This window comes from Falco cherrug, chromosome Z (assembly GCF_023634085.1).
Source record: "Falco cherrug isolate bFalChe1 chromosome Z, bFalChe1.pri, whole genome shotgun sequence".
Taxonomy (NCBI): Eukaryota; Metazoa; Chordata; class Aves; order Falconiformes; family Falconidae; genus Falco; species Falco cherrug.
The window spans coordinates 35,373,457-35,395,306 of NC_073720.1; the positions used below are offsets into that span (position 1 = coordinate 35,373,457).

Consider the following 21,850-nt stretch of genomic DNA (forward strand, 5'->3'; position numbering starts at 1 on the left):
GTAGCTCTAGTGGTCAATTGTTTTATAACTGGGTTTAGTCTAGACCAACACAGAGCAAAAGAAGTGTTTTTATTACCTTGGAGTGTTCATTTCCCTTATCACATCTTGAATTCTCAGCGACAGGGGAATCTATTCCCTTATTTTAGTTTCTGTGTCCACCAAAGCTGCTGTTAATTTTCAGGTACCTTTTTCAAGTTTTTCTTTCCTTTAACATTCACAGAAAGTGACCGTACCTAAACAGCATGTTTTAGCTGCAGCAAACTGTGCTGGTAGTAATGACTTCCTTTGTGTCCCCATCTTTTTCATACTGGCTTCTTTTCAGATTGGGAAATGCGTTTAATGCAGGAAGTGCTGTGTTTTGCAGTAACATATGAATGTAATGTCCTTGGCCTTGAGAATTTACTGTTCTGCATTGCAAGTTTACGTTTAGATTTAGAAAGCAGTGCTGTATATCCACAAGTATTGAAATGTTTGGGGAAGGGTTATAGGCAAGGTCATTTGCTTAGTACTGATCTTCCTGGTGCAGTGAATGGATTGAGAAATGTCCATCTTTCTTTAGGAATTTTAGTTACCACATCTGCTTCTTAGTTCTTGGTGTACATAGTTGTTAGGCCCAAATAGCTTATTATTGAGTAGCAGAGTAATCTATCCTTTCTGGTTTGTCAGCCTAAAGAATGAGAAAAACCTGAGTTAGAAATGTCAGGATGCTCCTTTCAGCAGGAACTAAAAATAATTGATTGTAAATAATTCATAACTTGGCACATCATTTCTTCTATAAGAACAAAGGAAAAATCTTGATCTATCTTTGGGATATATCTGAACCCTACATCGTAATGTTAGTTAATTATCTAACATAAGCATGGCTTACGTGTAAACCATCAAGTTTACACTGTTGTTCTTAAAGGTTTTCTCACACAGTGAAAAATCAGAACATGATGCAGTAGACAAAATACTAGTAAAGGAACCACAGGCCTGCCTTTTCCCCTGTAGAAATTCTGGGAACTGCTTTTGCTTTCAAAAAAGGAATCAAAAGAAAAAAAAAAAGTAAGTTCAGAATCATCTGGAGTTGGAAAAGTATTACTATTAGCTGCAGATATGTTTATAAGAGTTTGAAATTGAACGTTGTCGTTATTCTACATTGATGTATTCATGAGCAAATATCTGCAAAATTCCACTGCATCACTTGTAGGATCTGTGCTGTCAATGCATAATGCTAAATTTTTGCCTATAGAGCTCAGAGGGATTTTACAGACATCCTTAGTAATCTTAGTTAGGCTCCGGATAAGACGGTGTACACTGATAGCCATTAAAGTGACCTCGTTCTTCTCTGTACTCTATCACTGCAAGAATTCCAGAAGGCAGCAATGTAGGTACTAGATCATCTGCCTTTGGGTATACTTGGCTGTAACATTCAGCAAACAAAGCAAAAAGAAGCAGAGCTGTGGGAGATCACCTCTGTGCACGCTTCTAATACAGCGCCAGTTAAGGGATCATTTACGGCACCTACTGCCCCCCAGTGACCGGATGGAAAATCTAGTGTCACACGACTGGCTGCGTCAACAAGCGCTCGGGCGTGCTCGTGCCCGGAATTATTCTTTTAAGGCCATTACAGAGCCACCTTTTTAAATCATCATGAATATTTGTGAAGCATAAGTGTTGAAGAACTTGAGCATGTGCTATGCTAAGAGAGGAAACAGCTTTAGCAACTAGTTCCATATCCTTTATAGTCTGCAAGATAGTGTCTAGATAGATAGTTTTTGTGTCATCCTGAGGGGTCTTGTCATGTTAGCTATCTTCATCTGACTCCTGGAGCTAGATTGTTTGCAGACAGTTTCCTTATACCATTAAAATAGGAGATATTTTTTGGGTTTATACCATCTAAATGATGAATTTCAAAGTGCAACGTGAATGTTTTAGCAAATAATAATAATAAAAAAATACCACCAAGGGCAAACAAAGTTATCTCAGGAAGATTTTGTTTTGGTTCAGTTTTATTCTTACAATATTAAAGACCAAAAGGTAATAGCTGGATTTTTGTAAAATCTAGGTTTGGAAAGTAGATGCAATTTTTTTCATTTTTTTCTTCCCTAGAATCTATTAGATAGCCTTAAACTGAAAAAGCTTAGCAAAGTAGAACAGGTTTAAACATTGGCTACTTAAGAGAACTTGTGTCCATAACTTGAACAATTCCTTTAAAAAAAAAAAAAAAAGCAGCCCAATGTAAGATGCAAAATGGTAACAAAAATAAATTAATTTTTACTAGAAGAGTTCTTAGAACAAATTCGTTCTGATTGAAGTTCAAACATAAAAGGGTTTTCCTAAACAGTCTTCTCATCAAGAGAGAAAGCATTTAAGTAAATGTCTTATTTTAAAACCCATCTGCAGTCCTTTTTTTATGTGTGAAAAATAGATTATTTCTTGAAACACCTTCTCAAGATATTTCTGAGAGGGATTTTGTTGTAAATATACCAATGTTATACTTGTTGATAAACTATATTTCATTTTTTTTTCTGTACTTGTTAATATCACATTTGCATTAACTGCAAGAGACATTAAATCTGTTAGTTTTATTCAGCTAGATTCTTTAACATGTGTAATTAATGACTTAATAGTTATGGTAGACCCATCAGTGGAAGAAATGATTTTACACGATCTCTGCTAAAATCTTCAGCCTTCCCTTTGTATCGCTTCTCAGTTTGAGTGTCGGTGGTGGGTTAGCCTTGGCCAGCAGCCAGCCGTCCACCCTGCTGCTCTCACTCCCCCCTCAACAGGGCAAGGGGGACGAAAGAGGATGAGAAAGCTTGTGCTTTGGGATACAGATGAGGAGACTGCAGACTGGGTACTGTCACAGGTAGCACAGAGTTGACTTGGGGAATGTTATTTTAGCGTATTATTAAAATAGATTTATATAGTGGGAAAGAAAGAAAAAAAATCAGCATCCTCCTGCCTTTTAGGCTCAGCTTCGCTCCCAGCCCCTCTGCCCATGTCCTGAAGCGCAGGATGGATGAGGGGAAGGGGGTAGCAGTCCAGCCCATGGCGACTGGCTGTTTCCCTGCTCTGGTGTGTGCTTTCCACATGGGCTGCAGTCCTTCCAGAATACCTGCTCTGGCGCGAGGTCCTCCACAGGCTACAGCGTGGACATGTGCTCCAGCACGGTCCTCTCAGCATCGGGGAAATGCCTGATCTGGTGCCTCAAGCGCTTGCCCCCGCACCTCACTGCTGCTGGGACTGGTGCCTGCAGGGCTGTTTCTTGCTCTTTTTCTTCCCTCTTCCTCAGCCTGTGTGCTGGTTCTTGCCCTTTCTTAAATACGTTTTCACAGGGAGGCCCCTGTCTTGGCTGCGGGGCTCGGCATGCCCTGCGGTGGGTCTGTTGGGGCCAGCTGAGGAGCCTTGGGGCAGCCCTGGCTGCCCCCCGCAGAGGCCACCTTGCAGCCCCCCGCTGCTGGCGCCTGGGCACCCGCACCCCTGCAGCGCTGTAACCGCCCAGCCTCCCTGCATCCTTTCTTTCTAAACTCCACGTGTGCAAAACACCACCATGGGCAGGCATTCAGGTAAGTAAGCCTAAACAGAGACAGAAAATGGTTTCAGATTCCTGTTGTACTCTTTAACTGTTAAAGTCTTGACAAGCCTTATGGGCTGGCAGGGTTTTCAGCCTGTCCCAGCGGCAGCTGCCTAAGATTTGGCCATTTTAACAGGTTAATAAAATAACTGTGTCTTCACAAGCTTAGACTGTTACCCACTGGCCTGGGAGGCTGATGAGCTGTAATAAGAAGTCAGTAAAAATGAGAAGATTCCTCCCCTCAAAAATCTTTTTCCCTGTACTAGTTAGCAATCTACTCATTCTGACATTCTGGGACAGTTCAGGGATTAAAGCACCGATCCAGTACGGCCCTTCTTATTTTTGGCACTTGATCTGAAAAATTCTTCTTTATCCACTTCTGTAATGCACTTCATTTCTGCTGATTGAAAGGTTCATACGCCAGCTGGCAGAACAGCTTCCATGCAGACTTGTCAGCAGTCATGCCTTGAAATCCTTCCACCATTGTGTTTCATTGCCTCACCGCTGCTCCCCTTCCACCCTTGTTGCCTTCTCCAAAAATGTCCCTAAAGTGGCCATGCATGAGGTATGGGCCCCACAGTTCTATCAGCTGAAAAGAAATCTGAACACTGTATGATCCATCCTGTTACTCACATGCAAAATACAAAGACAAAACTATTTTTCTTTACCCAATTTGATGATGTTTTTAATACAGGACAGAGAGACAGTTGGATGTGGGGTGAGACCATTGAAGACTTGAGGATTAGTAACATCATAGCATTAGCTTGCTATTTCTGATGTGGTCCATAGCAATAAAATGCTTGTTTTTATGATGGTTGTTTTATGGCCTGCAATAAATTAATTTACAATAGGTTTAAGTCCATATACAAGTGACTACGTCAGTAACAGCAAGCACACAGTGTAAGTGGCATTGTTAGTTTCAGCAAGAAGACCACAAATTGATCAGGGCTTGAAAAAACAGAACAGTTACGAGGCTTAGGTTGGCTGCCACGATCAGACTTCACCAGATGTAACCTGCTGCTTTTAGGTGTAGTGCTCAGCCACATTTCTCTCAATTAACTGGGATTTATAGTCTGTGGTATTATTTAGTTAACAATGATTTTAAAGCTCTTGTTTTAGAGATTTCAACTTGACATTTTTTCCCTAGCCTGATGTCGCTCCTGGAGCTGGTGGTTCTGTGTGTTTAGACACATTAGCAGGTGAAGTCTGCTTGTGTGTAGGCTCAGATTCTGTTCATTGCTGTGATCCTTGGTTGTTCTAAACTGGCCTTTTCACAAGCTTATTGAAACAGTGGGTATATGTACATGCAGTAAAATCACAAAGAAACCCAAATACAATACTAAAATTCTAAATGATTGCTGTAAGAAGTTTATAGTAGGAAACAAGCTATTATTTCTCTGTGGTAAGAAAAAAAGCGAAGTAAAAACATTACCTTTTTTTCTTCTCTATTTCAGATCAGCACCTCTTCATTTCAGTGTTTTGTGAATGACTTTTGTTTCTCCCCTCTAGTAATCTGACTTTCTTGATCCTTGTTCCTAAAGATCAGTTGTGCAGGACATACAGGTGTTAGCACAGCTGGCTTGCTGATGACAACTCTGTCCATATAGCTGTCTAGTGTGTCATCACTCATATTGTTCAGTGTCATTCTGACCTAGCCAAGCTAAAAATGGTACTCCAGCTCAAATGGGATTTAAAAACCTTGACAAACTAAAGATAAGACATTGCCGAATGTCATATCCGTGTGCATAACTGTTTTTAGTTTTAGACATATCTAAATAACTAATTTCATGGTGCATTTGTCTTGTCTTTTGTTGTTTGTTTTCTTTTAAAGGCTGAATACTTTTGTATTTGTAAGTATTCAGTAAGAAACAAATCCTTTTTTTTGAGAATTGTGGAATTACTGAATACATTAACTGTTATTTTCTCCAGACACAGGTTCATTTTCAGCCCAAGGTTACTTAAATCCATTCATAGGGGATGTATTATAGTGCACGTCCTGCAACTACAGCAAAGCTTAGGCGTGGTGGTCAATGTCTGCAAAAAAAAACTCTGGATCAAATTAACATCTTACTCAACAGAGCGTGTAGTGTGTGTGTGTGTAGTAATACGAGAAGGCTTGAATTATAGGTAAGCCTGGGATGGTATTCGACTCTGAAAATTAATTTCTAGAATCTCGACTAGTCTTTGAGAGAGAAAGAAAAAAAAAAAAAAAAGCCAAGCGTACCCAAAGCATCAGTTTTGAGATACATCTCCTTACATAAAAGCTGTTATGCAGTAATTAATTTTCTTTTAAAATCCACCTTTGAAATGGCTTGTATTGTCATTAAATGCAGATTGTATGGCAGTAATCAAAAAGGATAGTCAGTAAAGCTGTATGCTAATACAGAAATTGTTAGTAGATTTTAAATTAAGTGAAATATTTGGTATACCTAATTGCATTCATGTATGGCTACCTGCAGTAGGGTATATGCAAATGCTATTTAAAACCTCCGCTATCAACAGAAGTCAGACCCTTGGGTGTGAGGATGTATTCCTTCTTTTGATGAAAGTATGCAACAATCTGCTGGCCTTTAATGAGTACTCAAACCTAACTGTGGTAGCCATATAACAAGTATCTATTAAACTGTACTATATAGCTTCCTTTCGCTTCTATGAGGCAGTATTTTGTCTAAGTAAGATATGTTGCAATTTGGTGTAGTTCAGTTTGGTGGTCTTGGGGAAAAAAAAAAGGAAAAAAGGAGTTTGAGGGTTTGGTGGCGTTTTGTTTCACTGCCACCCCCCCACCCCCCCCCCAGTTCAGTTGACTGGCTTTGTTCCCAGCATCATTCCTCACCTGTTTCACTTTCTAATTGTGGCTATAGTTTTCCAGTTTTCTGATGTTTGACTTAAAGCACCTTCAGTTTTCAGCAATTTAAGCAATGCAGTATTGTCACAGGCAGTCTCTCTGCTTGTGCAATGATCCTTGATTGCTGAAACATCGTGATGAAAAAAATCGGGTCGCTGATCATATAGGCAGGCCCTCTTTCAATAAGATGAATAGACATTTCTTGAGAGCAGATTCAGACTCTGGTGTTTATAGGCACTGATATTAACCGATTGTCTCTTGGTTCTGACAAGGTGCTTTAGTATATACTTCCTTGGATGTCGCACATGCCAAATACTTTGGCAGAACTTACGAGGTCTGTATTGCCTTAAAGGGCTAACACTTCAACTGTGATCACTGTTTTCCAGAGAGCCTGTACTCTGGAATGGCTGGGTATGGATATATTCTTAGAAAGATCATCTGTATTGGCAACTTAATTGAAGAACTACAGTTATCAGTGCTATTCAATACTATTGTTGGTGCAGATTCCTTCATGTGTATTCCCTTGTATTTTTTAGTATAGAGTAAAAGAACATCAATGACTCATAATTAAACATTACAAAATTAGGAAGTGTTCATGACAGTTTAATTCTTTACACCAATGTGTATACTTTTTTATTGTTCTCCTTAGATCCATGATCATTTGTGCCACTGTAACAAAGACTTGCCCATTCAAATGAGTTTCTATGTAACTTATTTCTGTTTAAGTGCTTCTCATCAAGGAAGGCAAAGGACCATGTTCAGTAGATGTGCATCTCCTTGTTTTGTGCAATACGGCCTCCATCCCACATGCTGCCCTGGAGGTATGGACATTATGCAGCTAAATCAGCCACATGTTTGCAAGACTTTGGTTAAGATTAAGATGGGGTTTGTATTCAAACTGTCTCCTTCTATTTTAAGAAGTTCTAAAAATATTTTTATTAATTGTATGACACATGCAAAACATAACGGTGTGGCAGAAACCATCTTGTGTGCACTCTTTTAAAATGGTTGCATAACATTTGTAGCTTCTGTTTTCTCAGCACCATGGTCATCTTGAAGTCAAGCAGACTAAATCAGTTTGAATTTACTTATTGTGAAATCACTGCATCGTTCTATTTTTTGTTCCATTGTTTAAATTGTAGGTGATACGCTATTAAAAATAGGAAATGAAAGTAAGCCCACAGTCTCTTACTTTCTAAGTAATGTTTTTTATGTAGAATCAGTGAACTTTGAACTTACAAAAAGTTCTCCTATATAGCTTACATAATGAATTTTTATATACGTAAATAATCTTACCTTTCCACCCTAAGAAAGCATTGAATCAGGACCAAAATAAGGAACTAAAATCTCAGGGGTTTTATACCAGTCAGACAGTAACGGGACAAAGAGAGAGGGAGGGGTAAGCACATCTCAGTACCATTTACAACTTGTTAGCATTTAGTACCGTATCTCTATGGGCATAACTGGACATAGCAGCTCAAACTGTGCAGAGGCAAAACAAAGAAGTGAGCACAAAAGTGGACTATAGACAAAACTATTGTTACCTCTGATCAGCAGAGAATTTTGTAAGATCATTTTTGGACATGTAGAATTAGCCCATCAAATTGTACTCCTTGGTTCAGTCAATAATGTAACTTCAGTTTGTTATTCAGTTTCAGCTTTGATCTGAATTAATCAGTACTTTATTGATTTTAAATTGAGTGGCTATAGTGTTGTCTTCTGTCTTGCTCTCTAAATTAATTAAAAAGTTAAACACTGTCATAAGTCACTGTGCTTCTTTGTTTGAAAATGTTTTGAGTTTTGTAGTACAGTTGTGTGGATCTCTTTGTGCTTTTGCCTCTTTTCAGATGGTATTTATTTAAGGCTGCCCTGGTTTCAGCTGGGATAGAGTTAATTTTCTTTACCAGCTGGGGTTAAACCACCACAAAGGCTAAACTGGAAAATCTAAAGAGCATACTTAGCAGCCAGCCCGCTGTCACAGTACTTAACTATGCTCCATATAAAATCATTTGCAACTTTTCACAGTCTTAGCCAAAATTACATTTTTCAAAATCAGAAATAGTCAAAATCTTCACTAGCATTGAATATAGATACATTTATATATTTTTTTCCCCTCTATTAAATTTTTAGTACATGGAAGTGGAACTGGTTTTAGGCTTTTTTTAAATCATTGCAGTAAGCCTGATTAGCTGATGAGGTTTTTTAGATTATAGCATTAGGTCTCTAGCCTAAGAAGACCTCTGAGATAAAATAGTCTTGCTTTAGATTTCATGTGGAGAAAAAACCAGTGACATTAAATACAAAAAAACCTCTGAAACTTGCATCATAAAGCTTAACTATGTAGGATGGTTTTCCTCCCTGTCAAGCTGCCAAAAAAAAAAACCCAAACCTTTTTTTCAATAAAATTACTTTTGCCTGTATGTGTTTGTGATTCTGTGTGAGTACCATGCTTACTTTCTTAGAGAATTAGGAAATAATCACAGTCTCTCAGCTCCTGTCATTAGCTTTCTGGATCTCAAAAAGGAAATAGCCAGGAAGTGATGAATTTAGTTCTTAATTAAGATTTCTTATATGTACAGCCTATCCAGCAGGATTCCATGCAAGCATGGCCATTATAGCTTTCCATTCCTTGAATAGGTAGCCAGCTTGAAGGCTGTTTTCACTTTTAGTGAAACAATGTTATTTGCACAGTATGTACCCAGTCTTTTGTTCTTATAATTTTTCCTGTATTTTTCAAAGGAAAACTAGCTTTGTGTTCTGTTTCTTAATATGCATGTGGGTAATGAGATTCACTCTTTATGATCTAACTACCTACAAACGTGAAAAGTTTTGGGTTTTTTTTTTTTTATTGTCAGTCTTCATATCAAATATCATACTCTTTAAGGCGCTAATGTGTAGTTTTCTGGTGCAGTGGCATTAACGACATATATTTACAACAATTGTCTTTTGCCTTTTTATTGTTCAGTGTCAGGCCCCGATACTGAAATGGAGAGTTTGAAACTAATAGGGTTAAAAGGACTTCCACTGTCTGTATTGTGTGTGTATTATACCTACATTGCTTATACATTGTTTTTTCCCCCGTAGTATTAGCAATCTGCTTTTGTACTTTGACACAGGGATTTCCCTTGTGAATTTTGTCACAGAAAAAAGAGAATCATCAATATCGCAGTTAAACTTGACTTTCAAAGCTAATAGTATCTCATTTGGGGGCTGAAATTTAATAAATTTTCTTTGATTCTGGGTGAGTTTTTAAACATCAAACAATGAATTGGCCAGGGTGCAGTAAAATATTTAGATCTATTGACTACAGTTCAGAAGGGTAGAAGGCAAAACACTGGTGGTTTGATGTTGATAAATTCTTAGTACCTTAATCCACATTAATGTTTTCTTTTATCTGTGTGCATACTGGCAGCAAAGACACTGAAAAGTTGGGATATATAAACTGTAAAAATGTAAATCAAGTGTATATATGTGCATGCATGTGTGTATATATCTGTGTATGTGTGTGTATTTAAAGTAACTCATTTTGTTATATTCAGCAAGGTTAACATCTGACCGGAATTACACATGCTGACAGAACACTCCAGAGAGAATGTTTGTTCCACAGGACTGTATATCCTGAACCTAGTGCACTGTGTGTGCAAAAAATGTGTAGAGGACCTTTCCTGTTATAAAAATTGCATCATAGTGCATATGTTTAGCAGCCACAGGTATTGACAGGAATTCTTTAGGTCAACTTGGGAAATGTAGGGCTGCCTATTTCCACAGAACAGAGCAACGAATAAAATAAAATCTTTTCTTCTTTGTATCAGTAGATTTATACGTGTGTACCTCTTTCAGAGTGGATTTCAATGGCTGTGCTATTACTTGAAGTATATTCACTCCTAATAAACGTTTTACAAAAATTATTTTTGTAAGTGGTTACAAAAAAGTAACCTGGGATTTAAAATGAATGGACGCATGTTTTAATTTGTTCGGTGAGTTATTTTGGGTGAGGGAGGCTCTCAGGAAAACTGAAATTTATGTGAAGTACTATTTAGCAAGTGGTGTGTCTGTTGATTTATATGGATTTGGTATATGCTTTAGTATCAGACTGTGTGTTGTTGTTAAAGACAGTAAATTGTTTTTGCAGTACTGGCTGTTGCTACTCAGCAGTTCCAGCCTGTGCCAAACGAATGGGTGACATCTCTTCGCTTGTACCAGTACCTATTTGTATGTGCGTCTGTCCGTCTGCGTTAGAATCTGATCTGACTGCTGGGATCTGCTGGAGGTGGACGCGATAGCGTTTGTGTTGAACAGCACGCAAAACGGGTGCGTGGCAGCGCCTGGTAACGCGCGCGCCGGCGGCGCGTCCGTGGGAGTTGGGTGTTCCGTGCGTGTCATGTCACACCCAGGCTGACGGACCCGTCGCGCGCGGCGGAAGCGTTGCCTTCGAACCCGCGGCCGCCCCGCGCGGAGCGCTGCGCACGCCGGCGGTGCTGACCCAGCGCGGCGCGGGTCGCCTCGCGCTGCCGGGAGCCGTACCTGCGCGCGTGCCTGCCCCGGGCGGCGCGGCCGCCGTTCCCGGCGCGGCCGGGAGGTGGCACTGTGACACCAACGGCCTCCGGCGCGCGCGCCGCTGGCAGCCGCGCGGCTGCTGCTCGGGGGTTTTGTTTTATCCTTTTCATTTCAGACTGCCTGCAAAACTAAATATCAAACCGTCTGAATTCACAGAAAATTGTAGCGCTTCCCGCGCCGGGTTGGCATAGATAGAAACTGTATAAAAGTAGATTAATACCAATGAATGCATTATTTCTTGTAGCGAGTCCCCAGGAAGAGACTTAGTGGCAGATTTGGGTTTGGTGTGGTTTTTTTTTTTTTTTTTTTTTTTTCCTCCTCCTGTTAATTGCAGAGCTACAGGTCGGTTTATTTTGCTTTGTTTGAGGATTATTCATTTTAATCTGTGTTTTGAATGATTTGATGTTAAATGAACATTATTGCGGAGGACTGATATGATCTCCCTGCAGTTGTCAGAACTCACGTGCCAGCTTCTTGTTTGTATGATCACATGAACTTTTTAATTTCTTAGCTGCTGTTTGTTTGATCAGCGGTACAATTACTGTTTCTTTTCTTAAGAGCTTTTTACAGGGTGTGGATCTGTGAAATGCATATACCAGGTGGGCTTGCGAGCCCTTACTGCCTCTTCTTTCCTCCTTATTTCAGACCAGAGGAAAGATGCTTTTTCTTCTTAACATTCTCACTCACCACTCTGAATTAGAGATTTATTTGCAACGAAAAATCAATTAGTCCTAAATTTATTCATGGATTTCAGGTCCAGCGATCAATGCAAGTCCACTCAGTGGGCTCAAGGGGACCCAGTTCATCCCAGTTAATGTGTCTGAAGGGGAATTACCATTGATGCTGTTTTTTTCCCTTTAGGTCAGAGATCAGACCTTCCTGTCACAGACTGCGGCAACCAGGAATGACTTCACCCTGCAGCTACCCAAACTGCACCTAGAGACCTTTGCAGTGGAAGGGCTGAAGGGCAGGCCAGAGGTGGTAGCATTTCAGGTTAGAGACTAAAATAATCCTGTTTCTTTTTTTGCTTTTTTTTGCATCTGAGATAGGACAAAAAGCTAGGTTGCTCAGAATGTGTGGAGAGCAAAATGCTTCAAAACTTCACAGTTAACAGTTGAAGGAGAAATAATTTCTATATATACTCTTGAACATAGTGTTGCAGAGATGATGTGAACTTTTAATTTTGCAGTTATAATATTAAATAACTGATGGGAATATAACCATGGGAAAATGCAAATACTATATTTGAAAATGAATATCATGGTATCCCACCCTCCTTTCCTCCTCCCCATAATTTAGGCAAGACAAATAAAATGGGGGGGGAGGGGGGGGGGAGGGCAGGAGAGACAGGATTCTTATGCTGCTTCTTGGTTAGTATCAGATTTTTCCATATTACAGTTTTAGAAATAATAGTGTTTTTTGAGCATTCCTAATTTAAAAGAAACTGCTATTTGGAATACTTAAATGTAGAAACTATTTTGTTCATGTAAGTTTAAAGACCTGTATGTTTCCAAATACTAATTTCGTTAGGAAAAAACAATGGAGAAAAAAAGAGAAATGAACTGAAAAGCTACATATTTTCAGCTCTGAAAATTGATTCTGTGTAAATGCCTCCTTACTGTTTTTAAGTTTGTCTGATACACAAACTATCACTTAAGTCTTTATAGCTGTTCGCAATGACTTAATTCTTGTGGTACGCTATTGCTAAAGGCAGAGCATTCAGTTTTCTCAATGAGAGAACGAAAGGCAGAGTACATGCTTTCATTGTGCTTTTCTATGTGAACCAGAGAGGAAGACTGGTCATGTAAAGTGCAAGGAATTCAGACAATGCAGGTAACTGCATAATGCGTGTACATATCTGTAGTAATCCTATTTAATTGTGGAGTTTCTGTTCAAGATGCAGTATATAATTGCAGGAACAGGGACACAACATCCAGCATTCAAGAAAGGCAGATTCTAAGCTGGACATTTCTCACTGTTGCCCTCTTGCATGCATGTATTTCAATATGATTAAGATTTAAATTATGTGGGTGTTATCGTATTTCCACAATAGAGTAGTAATTTGTAACACCTTGAGATCCCATGAACTTTAGTTAACACAGCTGTATGTCTCTAGTAGAGGGTAGAGTTGCAAATGTTTCCCCAGTACAGTGATGATCACTTTTAAGGCTGTGCAAAAGGTCCCACAGGCAGCGTCTTTTCAAAGAAGCCGCTGTGGAAATCACCAGCTTTTAAATACTGCTCTTTTAATTTGGTGGCCTATTCAATGGTAGCTGCCTTTGGGTTTTTGGGGGTGGGGGTTTTTTTTCTCTTTTCTGTTTTTTTTTTTTTTTTTTTTTTTTTTGTCACATCCCAACTCCTGTTCTTTTTTGACCTCAGAATGACTGTTGAAGAATTTGCAAGACAGCCTATTCCTTCTTTCTTTCTAAGAAGATAAACAGAAGTATATAAAAAAATGCATTTCACATTTGTACGAAGTGCTGGTGCTGTAACTAATGCATAATAATGTGTGTGCTGTGTAGCTTACTAGTGGTGCAGTATTGTAAACATGCTTTTTGTTCACCTGACAGCTCCAATTTCACATGGTTACTCTGTACATACACGAACAGTGTCGGTGGTTCACAGTCTGTGTCACTGTGCAGTTCTTTTACTCCTTTCAATTTCCCTCTCCTTATCTCCAGTTACATACTGCCTGTTTGATAACTTTCCAACTATGTTACAGAGATTTTATAAAAAAAAAAAAAAATCCCTTTTATACCTAAGCCAGCTAACTGATGTTAATTTCAATGTATGCATATGCAAAACTATAGTAAGGGCAATTCTGCAGTCTTGAATGAAGTAAGCAGTTAGTAATCGCCTTATGGACACTTCTTATTAAAACCAGTGGAATTGTTTGTATGCATGGTGTCTATAACTGCTACTACTACATGTATTTTATAGTTTATCTGTGACAAGCACATTGCAGTTAAAGGCCTATTTTTCTTCAAATGTTAGACATAAGGAGTTTTTTTCCATGTCTACATTTATAGTTTCTTTTATTGCATAAAAATTAAGGTCCTAAGTTAGTATGGTAGGGATGAAGCACTGACTGTTAGAACTATGAGTACTCACAGAAAATTGCATTGTTTTATTTTTATTATTCATGCATCCATTTTATAGTAGGTCGATGGAATTAATTAATAATAATTTTACATTCATTGGTTCAGTGTGTATCACTTCATCATATGAGATGAAGAAAAAAAGCTAGTATATTTGTATGTGTGTATGTGTCTGCATAGGTTATCTTCCAAATTTTTCAGAAAGCAAGTGGCTCTTAAAGGCTCTTTGAATGAAATCTACTATCCTTAATTTACTCGATGGGCTCAAACTTGTTTGGAATGTGGGAAGTCTTGGAATTTTTAAATTGCTGTTATCTCTATATGAATGTTTCTTGGGAAAAATATGCTTTATAGGAGACAAGTGCAAAAAAGGTTGTCATAATGAACTTGACTGTGAACTAAGCTATCAGAGATTTATTTTTTAGTGGCATACTTAATTAATTATCTTGTAAAACCAGAAGGTTGTTTTTTCTAGCAAATGGATCCAAGATTCCAAATACCATGAATGCTTACAGGGCTGATCAAACACACACAAATAAAAGCCCTGTCATTCCCAAACTAAATAATCGCTAAACTGTATAGGAAGTGGTGTGCATCTTTTGAAGAATGTGTTGTACACTCTGTTGTACACTCTAGTGATAGACCTTTAGATCATGAAATGAAATATTGAGACACAGAATTCTGTGTATCTTCTCCAAAGCCTGCACTTTATGTAATGGATATTAAATTGCAAAATTATGTAATAGATTGAAATGTAAGTTACTCAACAAGAATGTCCTTGTACGGAATTTCTTTTAAAGCCCCATCCATGTAGTGAAAGTATGACTTAATTTGTAGGCATTTGTTAAATTCTTGGAAACTGTAACAAGAATTACTATAAGGGTTTGAAAATGTCACTTGGGATAGTGTAATACGTAACGAGAAAAGTGCAGTATCTCCAAGAGTAAAATGATGAGTGCTATAACTTTTTAGTTTACTCTCACCTGGCATTTAATTGCTGTGAAGGATGTTATGTCACGGAGTTGTACTGTTTGTTACTTATGTTTGAAAATGGAAAATTAGTTTAAAGCACCTGAAACACATGAGAACAGGGTTTAAGGTGTACAGTTCTGGCTATGCCTTACTGTTCCCACTGAAGACAAAAACTGTGTGAAGCTTCCAATAAATACAGATTATAGGGTGGGAAAAAAAGCAACTGAAATAACATGGGATACCTAATTCTAGTAGTCCTGCTTGGCAGATGATTGTTGAAATTATAACCAGTAATGGTTATCAACTCTTTGTAAAATACAAAATTGAATTATGTTATGTCTTTAGGAAGAGGATGATGTTCTCTTAACTCTTTTCTGAAAGAGGTGATTGGCTTATAGAAAAAGAGGTCATTCCGAAGATTCATTCTGAATTGTCTCAAGTACTTTTACATCAAATCTGTAATTAATACTCATGGCAAGCAATTTGATCTAAAAAAAATGCGTGAAGTCCCCAAATAAAGCCAATAAGGTTTAAACATTCATCTATAAATACTGAAGCATTGGTATACTATCACAATAAATTTCTTCTCTTTGAAGATGTAGATACAGAAAGGTAAGAAATGGTGTGAAAAAAACTCCTTGAAGCAAATTTAGGTACCTCAGAGTAGTTCTGCAATAGCTATAGGATGTGTAATACATACTTGATGTGTATGTCAAGTGCTTGATTCCCAAACAGGAAAAAGCTAACAACATACAAATCAGTGGCTTTGCCCTGTGTACGTAGGTTATGTTCTGTATCTACCGTTGCAGGTTGGTTTTACAGGAGGTACAGGAGCAGTTCAAAGAAAGCAAAGGAGCACTGTCTTTATGCAGGATGTTCTGGAAGTAGCAGATTTATTCAGGCACTGTCAGTGAAAAACAGCGACAACAGGAAACTAGCTGTGGTTGTCAGAATCACATCCACGGCATGTCCAGAAGATGTGCATAGGCCTGTGGGATCAGCCAGCCACTGCTGTTCACATGTGGCAGCTGCCTGCAGATGCACAATTAGGGGAAGAGTAATAATCTTCTGTGTTATAGGAACTACCTTGACCTCTGTCTTCAAAGTCTCGATTTGTATATTTTATTAATTTGGCCTTATTAATTTGTGGTGGTGGCTTTTGGTCAGTATTTGGCATGGTGGGCCCCTTCCTCCTCTGATATCTGTTTGCTAAAGATATGATCTGACTCGTGGATGTTGATTTGGAAGAGAACTGATATTCACAGATGAACTTGTGTTCCTGTTTTACAGGATTTATATGAATTAGAGAATCCAAATCGGCAAGTTTTATGAGTGACTTTAATGATGATGTGAATATTTAATGCGTTGACGTGGTGTATGAAAAAGCCTATGTGAGGATGAGATTATAGGCCGGCTTCTGGTGTAAAAAGGGTGCGCATACATGTGTCTGTATTTGTCAATATTTGCAGGTCTTAGGAGAGAGCATTTCTTTGTGTGCTGCTTTTCACCTGAGATGTAAGATTGACCTGAATGTTGGAAATCACTTGCATATTAAGAAAATTTTAGTTTATTATAACTAAGGACTTGAGTATGCAGATCTGTGGTTTTGATTACTAATCTCTCCCTTGATTTTGAAAGGTACTATACACTTGTGGTGTGCTTTCTCTCTTCCAGGTGGGTTTGAGATGGATAGGGTTTCACTTTGTGTTGTCTGTGTCTCTCCTTCTCTTTTTGTCTCTCTTCTCTGCTACGTGCTCGCGTTCTCCGCTGCATGCTGTCTCTCTGCGTCTGTCCTATGTGCATACTCTCAACTGCATGTGTGCTCTCACTGCTGTGTGCACTGCTGCACGTGCACACGCGTTCTGCACCTCTTGCTCTCCCCCTCCCTGCCGTGCCAGCTGTCTCTGCTGTGTGCGTGCTCACGCTGTCCCTCAGTCCATCTCTGCCTGCTACTCTGCCTACGTCTCTCTGTCTCTGCCCCTCTCCCCTGCTACCTGTGCCTGTCTTTCCTACTCTGCCTCTGCCTCACTTGCACTGCCTCTCGCTCCCTTTCTGTCCCCACTGTCCCTCTGGCTCCCTCCCTCCCACCCCTCCCATCCTATGCTCCCTCTGTCGTGCTCTCCCTCTCCCTCTGTCTTCAGTATGTGTCCATCTGTTCATGTCGGTTTAGGAAGTCCACATGGGGTTTGTATGTGCTTCTTTGTGTTTCTCAGGTGTTTTTGAGGTAACCTGAAAGAAAAGTGCAGTAATAGCATAAAGGCTTGTAGGGGTAGTGATAAGATAGCCAACGACTGACACGTCTTCAGTGTTAGTGTATAATCATGATAAATTTATGAAGGGGTAGGTTTTTACCATTTATTTTATGTAAATTATGTATTCACGTATGATTTAGTCATGCATTATTTTATGGTCTTGTAGACCCACTTTTTCTAATTAATTGGCCAAACATAAAGGTAGTTTAAAATGTTAGGAGCTTCTTAATTTGCTTTTATTTTCACTTGTTCATTAATTCTAGATTTATGCTTGATAGATTAGAAAGTAAAAGCTATGCGGAATTCTGCTGATAATTTTTCTCAAAACAATAAACGCTTTCTCAATCTGATATTTACTTATCAGTAAAAAAGTTCTTACCAAATTGATGAAGCAAGTGGTTTCAAAGGTAACATTATAATTCTGTCATCGGATTTTATCCTCTGCATAGGGCAGATCTTTCAAACATAAGCCACTTCTGGTATGAAGACTTAATGGGATGAATTACTTGTGGAGCAGCTGCTTGAAAACTGAATTATTGCTATTTTAAATCTTGTACTTCTGCTTTGGAGCCTTTTTCTCTTAATTTTCTAAAGGTATGACTGTTAAAAGAACAAATAATTGTGTTTTTTTTCCCTTAATACCTAGTACTTCAGAAAGGAGAAATCATTTTAAGAAAGTCTTGAAGATAGTGCATTTGTATATACCTGCACCCAGCATGCACACACTTCTAGTGTTTCCTTTTTACTTCCACCATTTAACCCCCAGGAGGAAGTACCCATTTCCTCACAGAGGCTAGCACGCTGCCTCCAGTGCAATCAGGCTGCTGCTTCTAGTTGGGTAAAACTGGGTCTTCATTCTCCAGGATTTCAACAGCTGCTATCAACGGCACCTGGGCCGTTGTCTCCCCCTCTTTTCTCCTCCTCTCCAAAAGGACTGCTTTCCCACCTAGCATCAAAGTGTGCTGCTTCTGGACCATCCATGAGCCTGCCTTCAAATATACTGTGTAAAGAGAGAAGTGATTCTTTATTAATGTAACGATACTTTGCACTTGCTCCTTGAGTTGAAATACTTATAAATAAGTGTTCTGAACTCATTAGAGTGGGATGACACCTCTTGCAACCCTGACCTTTTGCGAACTTCAGTTTGTCAAAAATAAAGTTGGTGCAGGGCTGAAGAAACAATGATTAACAGCAAAGTGAAATCTGAATAACCAGACTGAAAAGACATAACACGAAGAACTCTAATTTATAATCTCCTTGAATATGTTCAGCTGGTACCTGGAGTCATGTCTCCACATAGGTTGTATCATGGTGATAGATATTTAAAAGCCATTTTAGCATAGTTTATTTTAACTAGAATTCCTTTACAACATAACATTAATGTGTGTTAGCAAAACACAATTAAAAACAAAAAATGAGGCACCTTCAAAATGCCAGTGATATTAGAAATTTGCCTTCTATAATTTGAGTTTCACATGCCTCCTCCTTTCTGTGGGTTAACTGTGTTCCCAACTTCCCCTCTTCTTCACAGCATTTATTTTAGCAGTCTTTTTTTCCCCTGCCCTGTATGGGTTTTTATTGTGCTCTCTCCTTTCCTCGTTTCTCCCCTACTTATCATTAGTCCCTTTCCTTTGCTTCCTCAAGCACCCTTTCACATTTTTGTTCCTTGAACAGAGACTATATGAAGAACCATTCTCAGAAGGCTTTGTAGTTAGCTGGTACACTGATTGCACCCCAACCCTGTTAAGTCTTTGGCACTGTGGGACCGTTAATACCAAAGTCAGTGTCTGTAATCACCAATTAATCAATTACTGAAAGCTGTCTCTTTATGTCTGTGAAACTACTAATTCTTGTCCAGCCTTTTTCATAAGCATTATTAGTTTTGTAAAAACTTTTCAGTTAAGATCTGCTGCTGATTATCTTGAATGCCAAAGTTAGTATATAATCATTTAACCTTTCAGTAACCTTTCTTAATGGAAAATTTTCTTTCTTGACCCTGTCAAGCAATCATGTAACTATCTGCCTTTGCCCACTCAGACTTTTTCATACATTTGTATCTATTGCATGTGGGTAATCTCCGATGAATGATCTGTGCTGTTATGCAAGAAAGCTCTTTAAAGACTGCAAGGTATGATCTTGATTCACCAACTTTATTAAGTTTTGCTTCTGCTTGTAATCCTGGGATGGGTTTTCTTTTCCAGCTGGTTACCAGGTTGCTGCATCTTATAGCAGGAAGCATCTTTCCTGACTTCTAGTCACTAATCTTTTATGAGAAAAATTACTCGAGTCATGGTAATCTCAGTATGTACCCAAAGCTGCTTCAGTGAATAAAGGCAGACTCTCAAGTGCTGTAACTACAAAAATAAAGCATTGTTCAATAACACAAAATAACAAACGTAGTTTTCACAGCACCTTGTTTGTTAGACAGTTTTTCTTACTTCAGAAATACTGTGTTTCAGAGCTGCATGGGATTATCTTTGGCAGTGTATATAGAAAAGGAGTAATTTTACCAGATAACCACTGCATAACTTGGATGTGACGGTGTTGTTTGATACTGTGTGCAGTGGGTACTGTTGTAACACAGATAAACCCATTCAGAAGCACAGATAAACCCATTCAGAAGCATAGCTGTTCAACTGTTGATACTTGTGTGGGTTAAAAAATGAATTAGTGAAGTGAATACCATGAAGGATTAGGAATTATCTGTGGTCTAACTTTTTTTTATAGTGGTTCTTTTAATTTCAAAAGCTAAGAAGTGCTGAGCAAGTGAGTCTAAGCAATAGGAGTTAATAAGGCAATAGACTTTATTACACAAGTGTCTTAGTAGCAGAAACAGATTAAAAGTATTTTCTATTCTTAATTACATTTAAACTAAAAAAGAAACTTCTTCAAATGCTGAACCTTTTGTTTAGCCTTTTTTCACTTTATTGCTTAGTAGTCCATTATTATAAAACATTTCTGTATCTGTTACTCATATTGATAGCTTACAAAGCAAGAAAAAAATTATTAAATAATGCACTATATTAATGCAAGAATTTTGTAATGGGATCAAGGGAGACATTTCTGCCCAGATACTACATTTGGTAGTCCTTGTATTAAAGACCTGGAAGAGGAAGGGTTATCTACAACTTGAGCGAGTTTATTATGGCTTAGTGATTTGCTGACTGATTTCATTTGCTGTCAGTTAAGGCTCTCTTAATGTCAGCTTTCTTTGCATAATACCTTGAAATAAAGACTGATGAAGTTTTTCAGATTGATGCCGCTTACATAAACTGACCTTGATTTGCCCTTCTGCATGACAGTATAAGTGACAGCAGTTAGATGAAAATACAGCAATGAATATGCAACTTAAGGATTAAGAAAAACACAGTAAACCTTTCAGAATATAAAACCAGGCACAAAAAACCAGGCTGTTCTGTTAATTCCACAGTTGTCCTATATTGAAGAAGTGGACTGGAATAGCATGTGAAGTGGTATACCACTGAAGTGAAATTTGAAGAGGACGATTTTTGAAAGTATTAAAAATGAACCTGTTTTTTACCAAATTTTATCAGTTTGCCACTAACTCATTTTGGGTTGTGGTTTTTTTTTTTTTTTTTTTTTTTTTTTTTAAGGGAGGAGTGTGTAAATCGTGGCTTAGAAATTCATATATGTGATTACCTGTGAATTTTGTGTTTTACATAGTTATTGTCTTGCAGGAATCGTAATGAACTATTTAGAAGCTGTTGTCTTGATTTTCAGTAACTGAATTGATTGATGGTGTAGTGGTATGTGCTGCTAGAATCCTAAGGTCACAAGTTCCAGCACTTATATTGGACTGTGGAAAGCATAAATTCTGACGAATGATAAGGTTTATTGCTGTAGGTGTTGCAGGACAAATATGCTTGAAGTAGGGCACTCATTTTTAATGAATAGTCGTCCATTGCAGTACACAATTTCATTATAGTCTCATTATGGTTGCCTTCCGTTAGAAGCAAAAAGGTGGTAAGGAATTAGGGAGTGGGGAGAAAATGGAGAGGGCTGGAGGATGCTAAAGAAATGGGAAGAGGGTGAACGTGGAACTATTTTTTAAACCTTAATAGTAGGGATACGCAGCCTGCAAGTTGGCAAGCTTACCTACAAAGGACTGAGTCTTCCATGGCTTTTAAAAAGTTAATATCCATGGGAAAATCACCATTTGTTTATCCTCTTGGAACCTTCATAGAACTTCAGAGTTCTTTGGATTGCTTCCACACCATGATCTTTTTTGACAAAAGTGCAGATTTAAAGTAAAGATCAAGAGGGAACAGTCACCCGTTCCACCTGTGGGGCAAACTTGCAATGCCCATTTAATGCCTGAAGGCTATATTTTAGTTTTGACCTTTGACAGATTGTGTGTTCTTTTCCAATACCAGCAGCTATTTATAGGTCCCCTTTTCTTGATCATATAATTGACAAATACCAAAGGGAGAAGAGGAGCAAAGCATCATGTTATTGCTACTGCCTATAGAGCCAGACTTTCACTCTGCCCAGTTTCCCATTCTCAGAGGAATAACTTTTTAAATAAATTACTTTAATATTGTGCAAG

At 38.4% G+C, this 21,850-nt stretch overlaps 1 protein-coding gene across 2 annotated transcripts in view; it reads left to right on the forward strand.

The window, feature by feature from the left end:
- Positions 1–21,850, forward strand: part of CCDC171 (coiled-coil domain containing 171) — a 149,120-nt gene that overhangs the window by 94,802 nt on the left and 32,468 nt on the right. For both annotated transcript variants that reach the window (XM_055699131.1, XM_055699132.1), the window contains exon 23: positions 11,823–11,954. In XM_055699131.1, the coding sequence (XP_055555106.1) occupies positions 11,823–11,954 (132 nt within the window). The remainder of the gene's footprint in view (positions 1–11,822; positions 11,955–21,850) is intronic.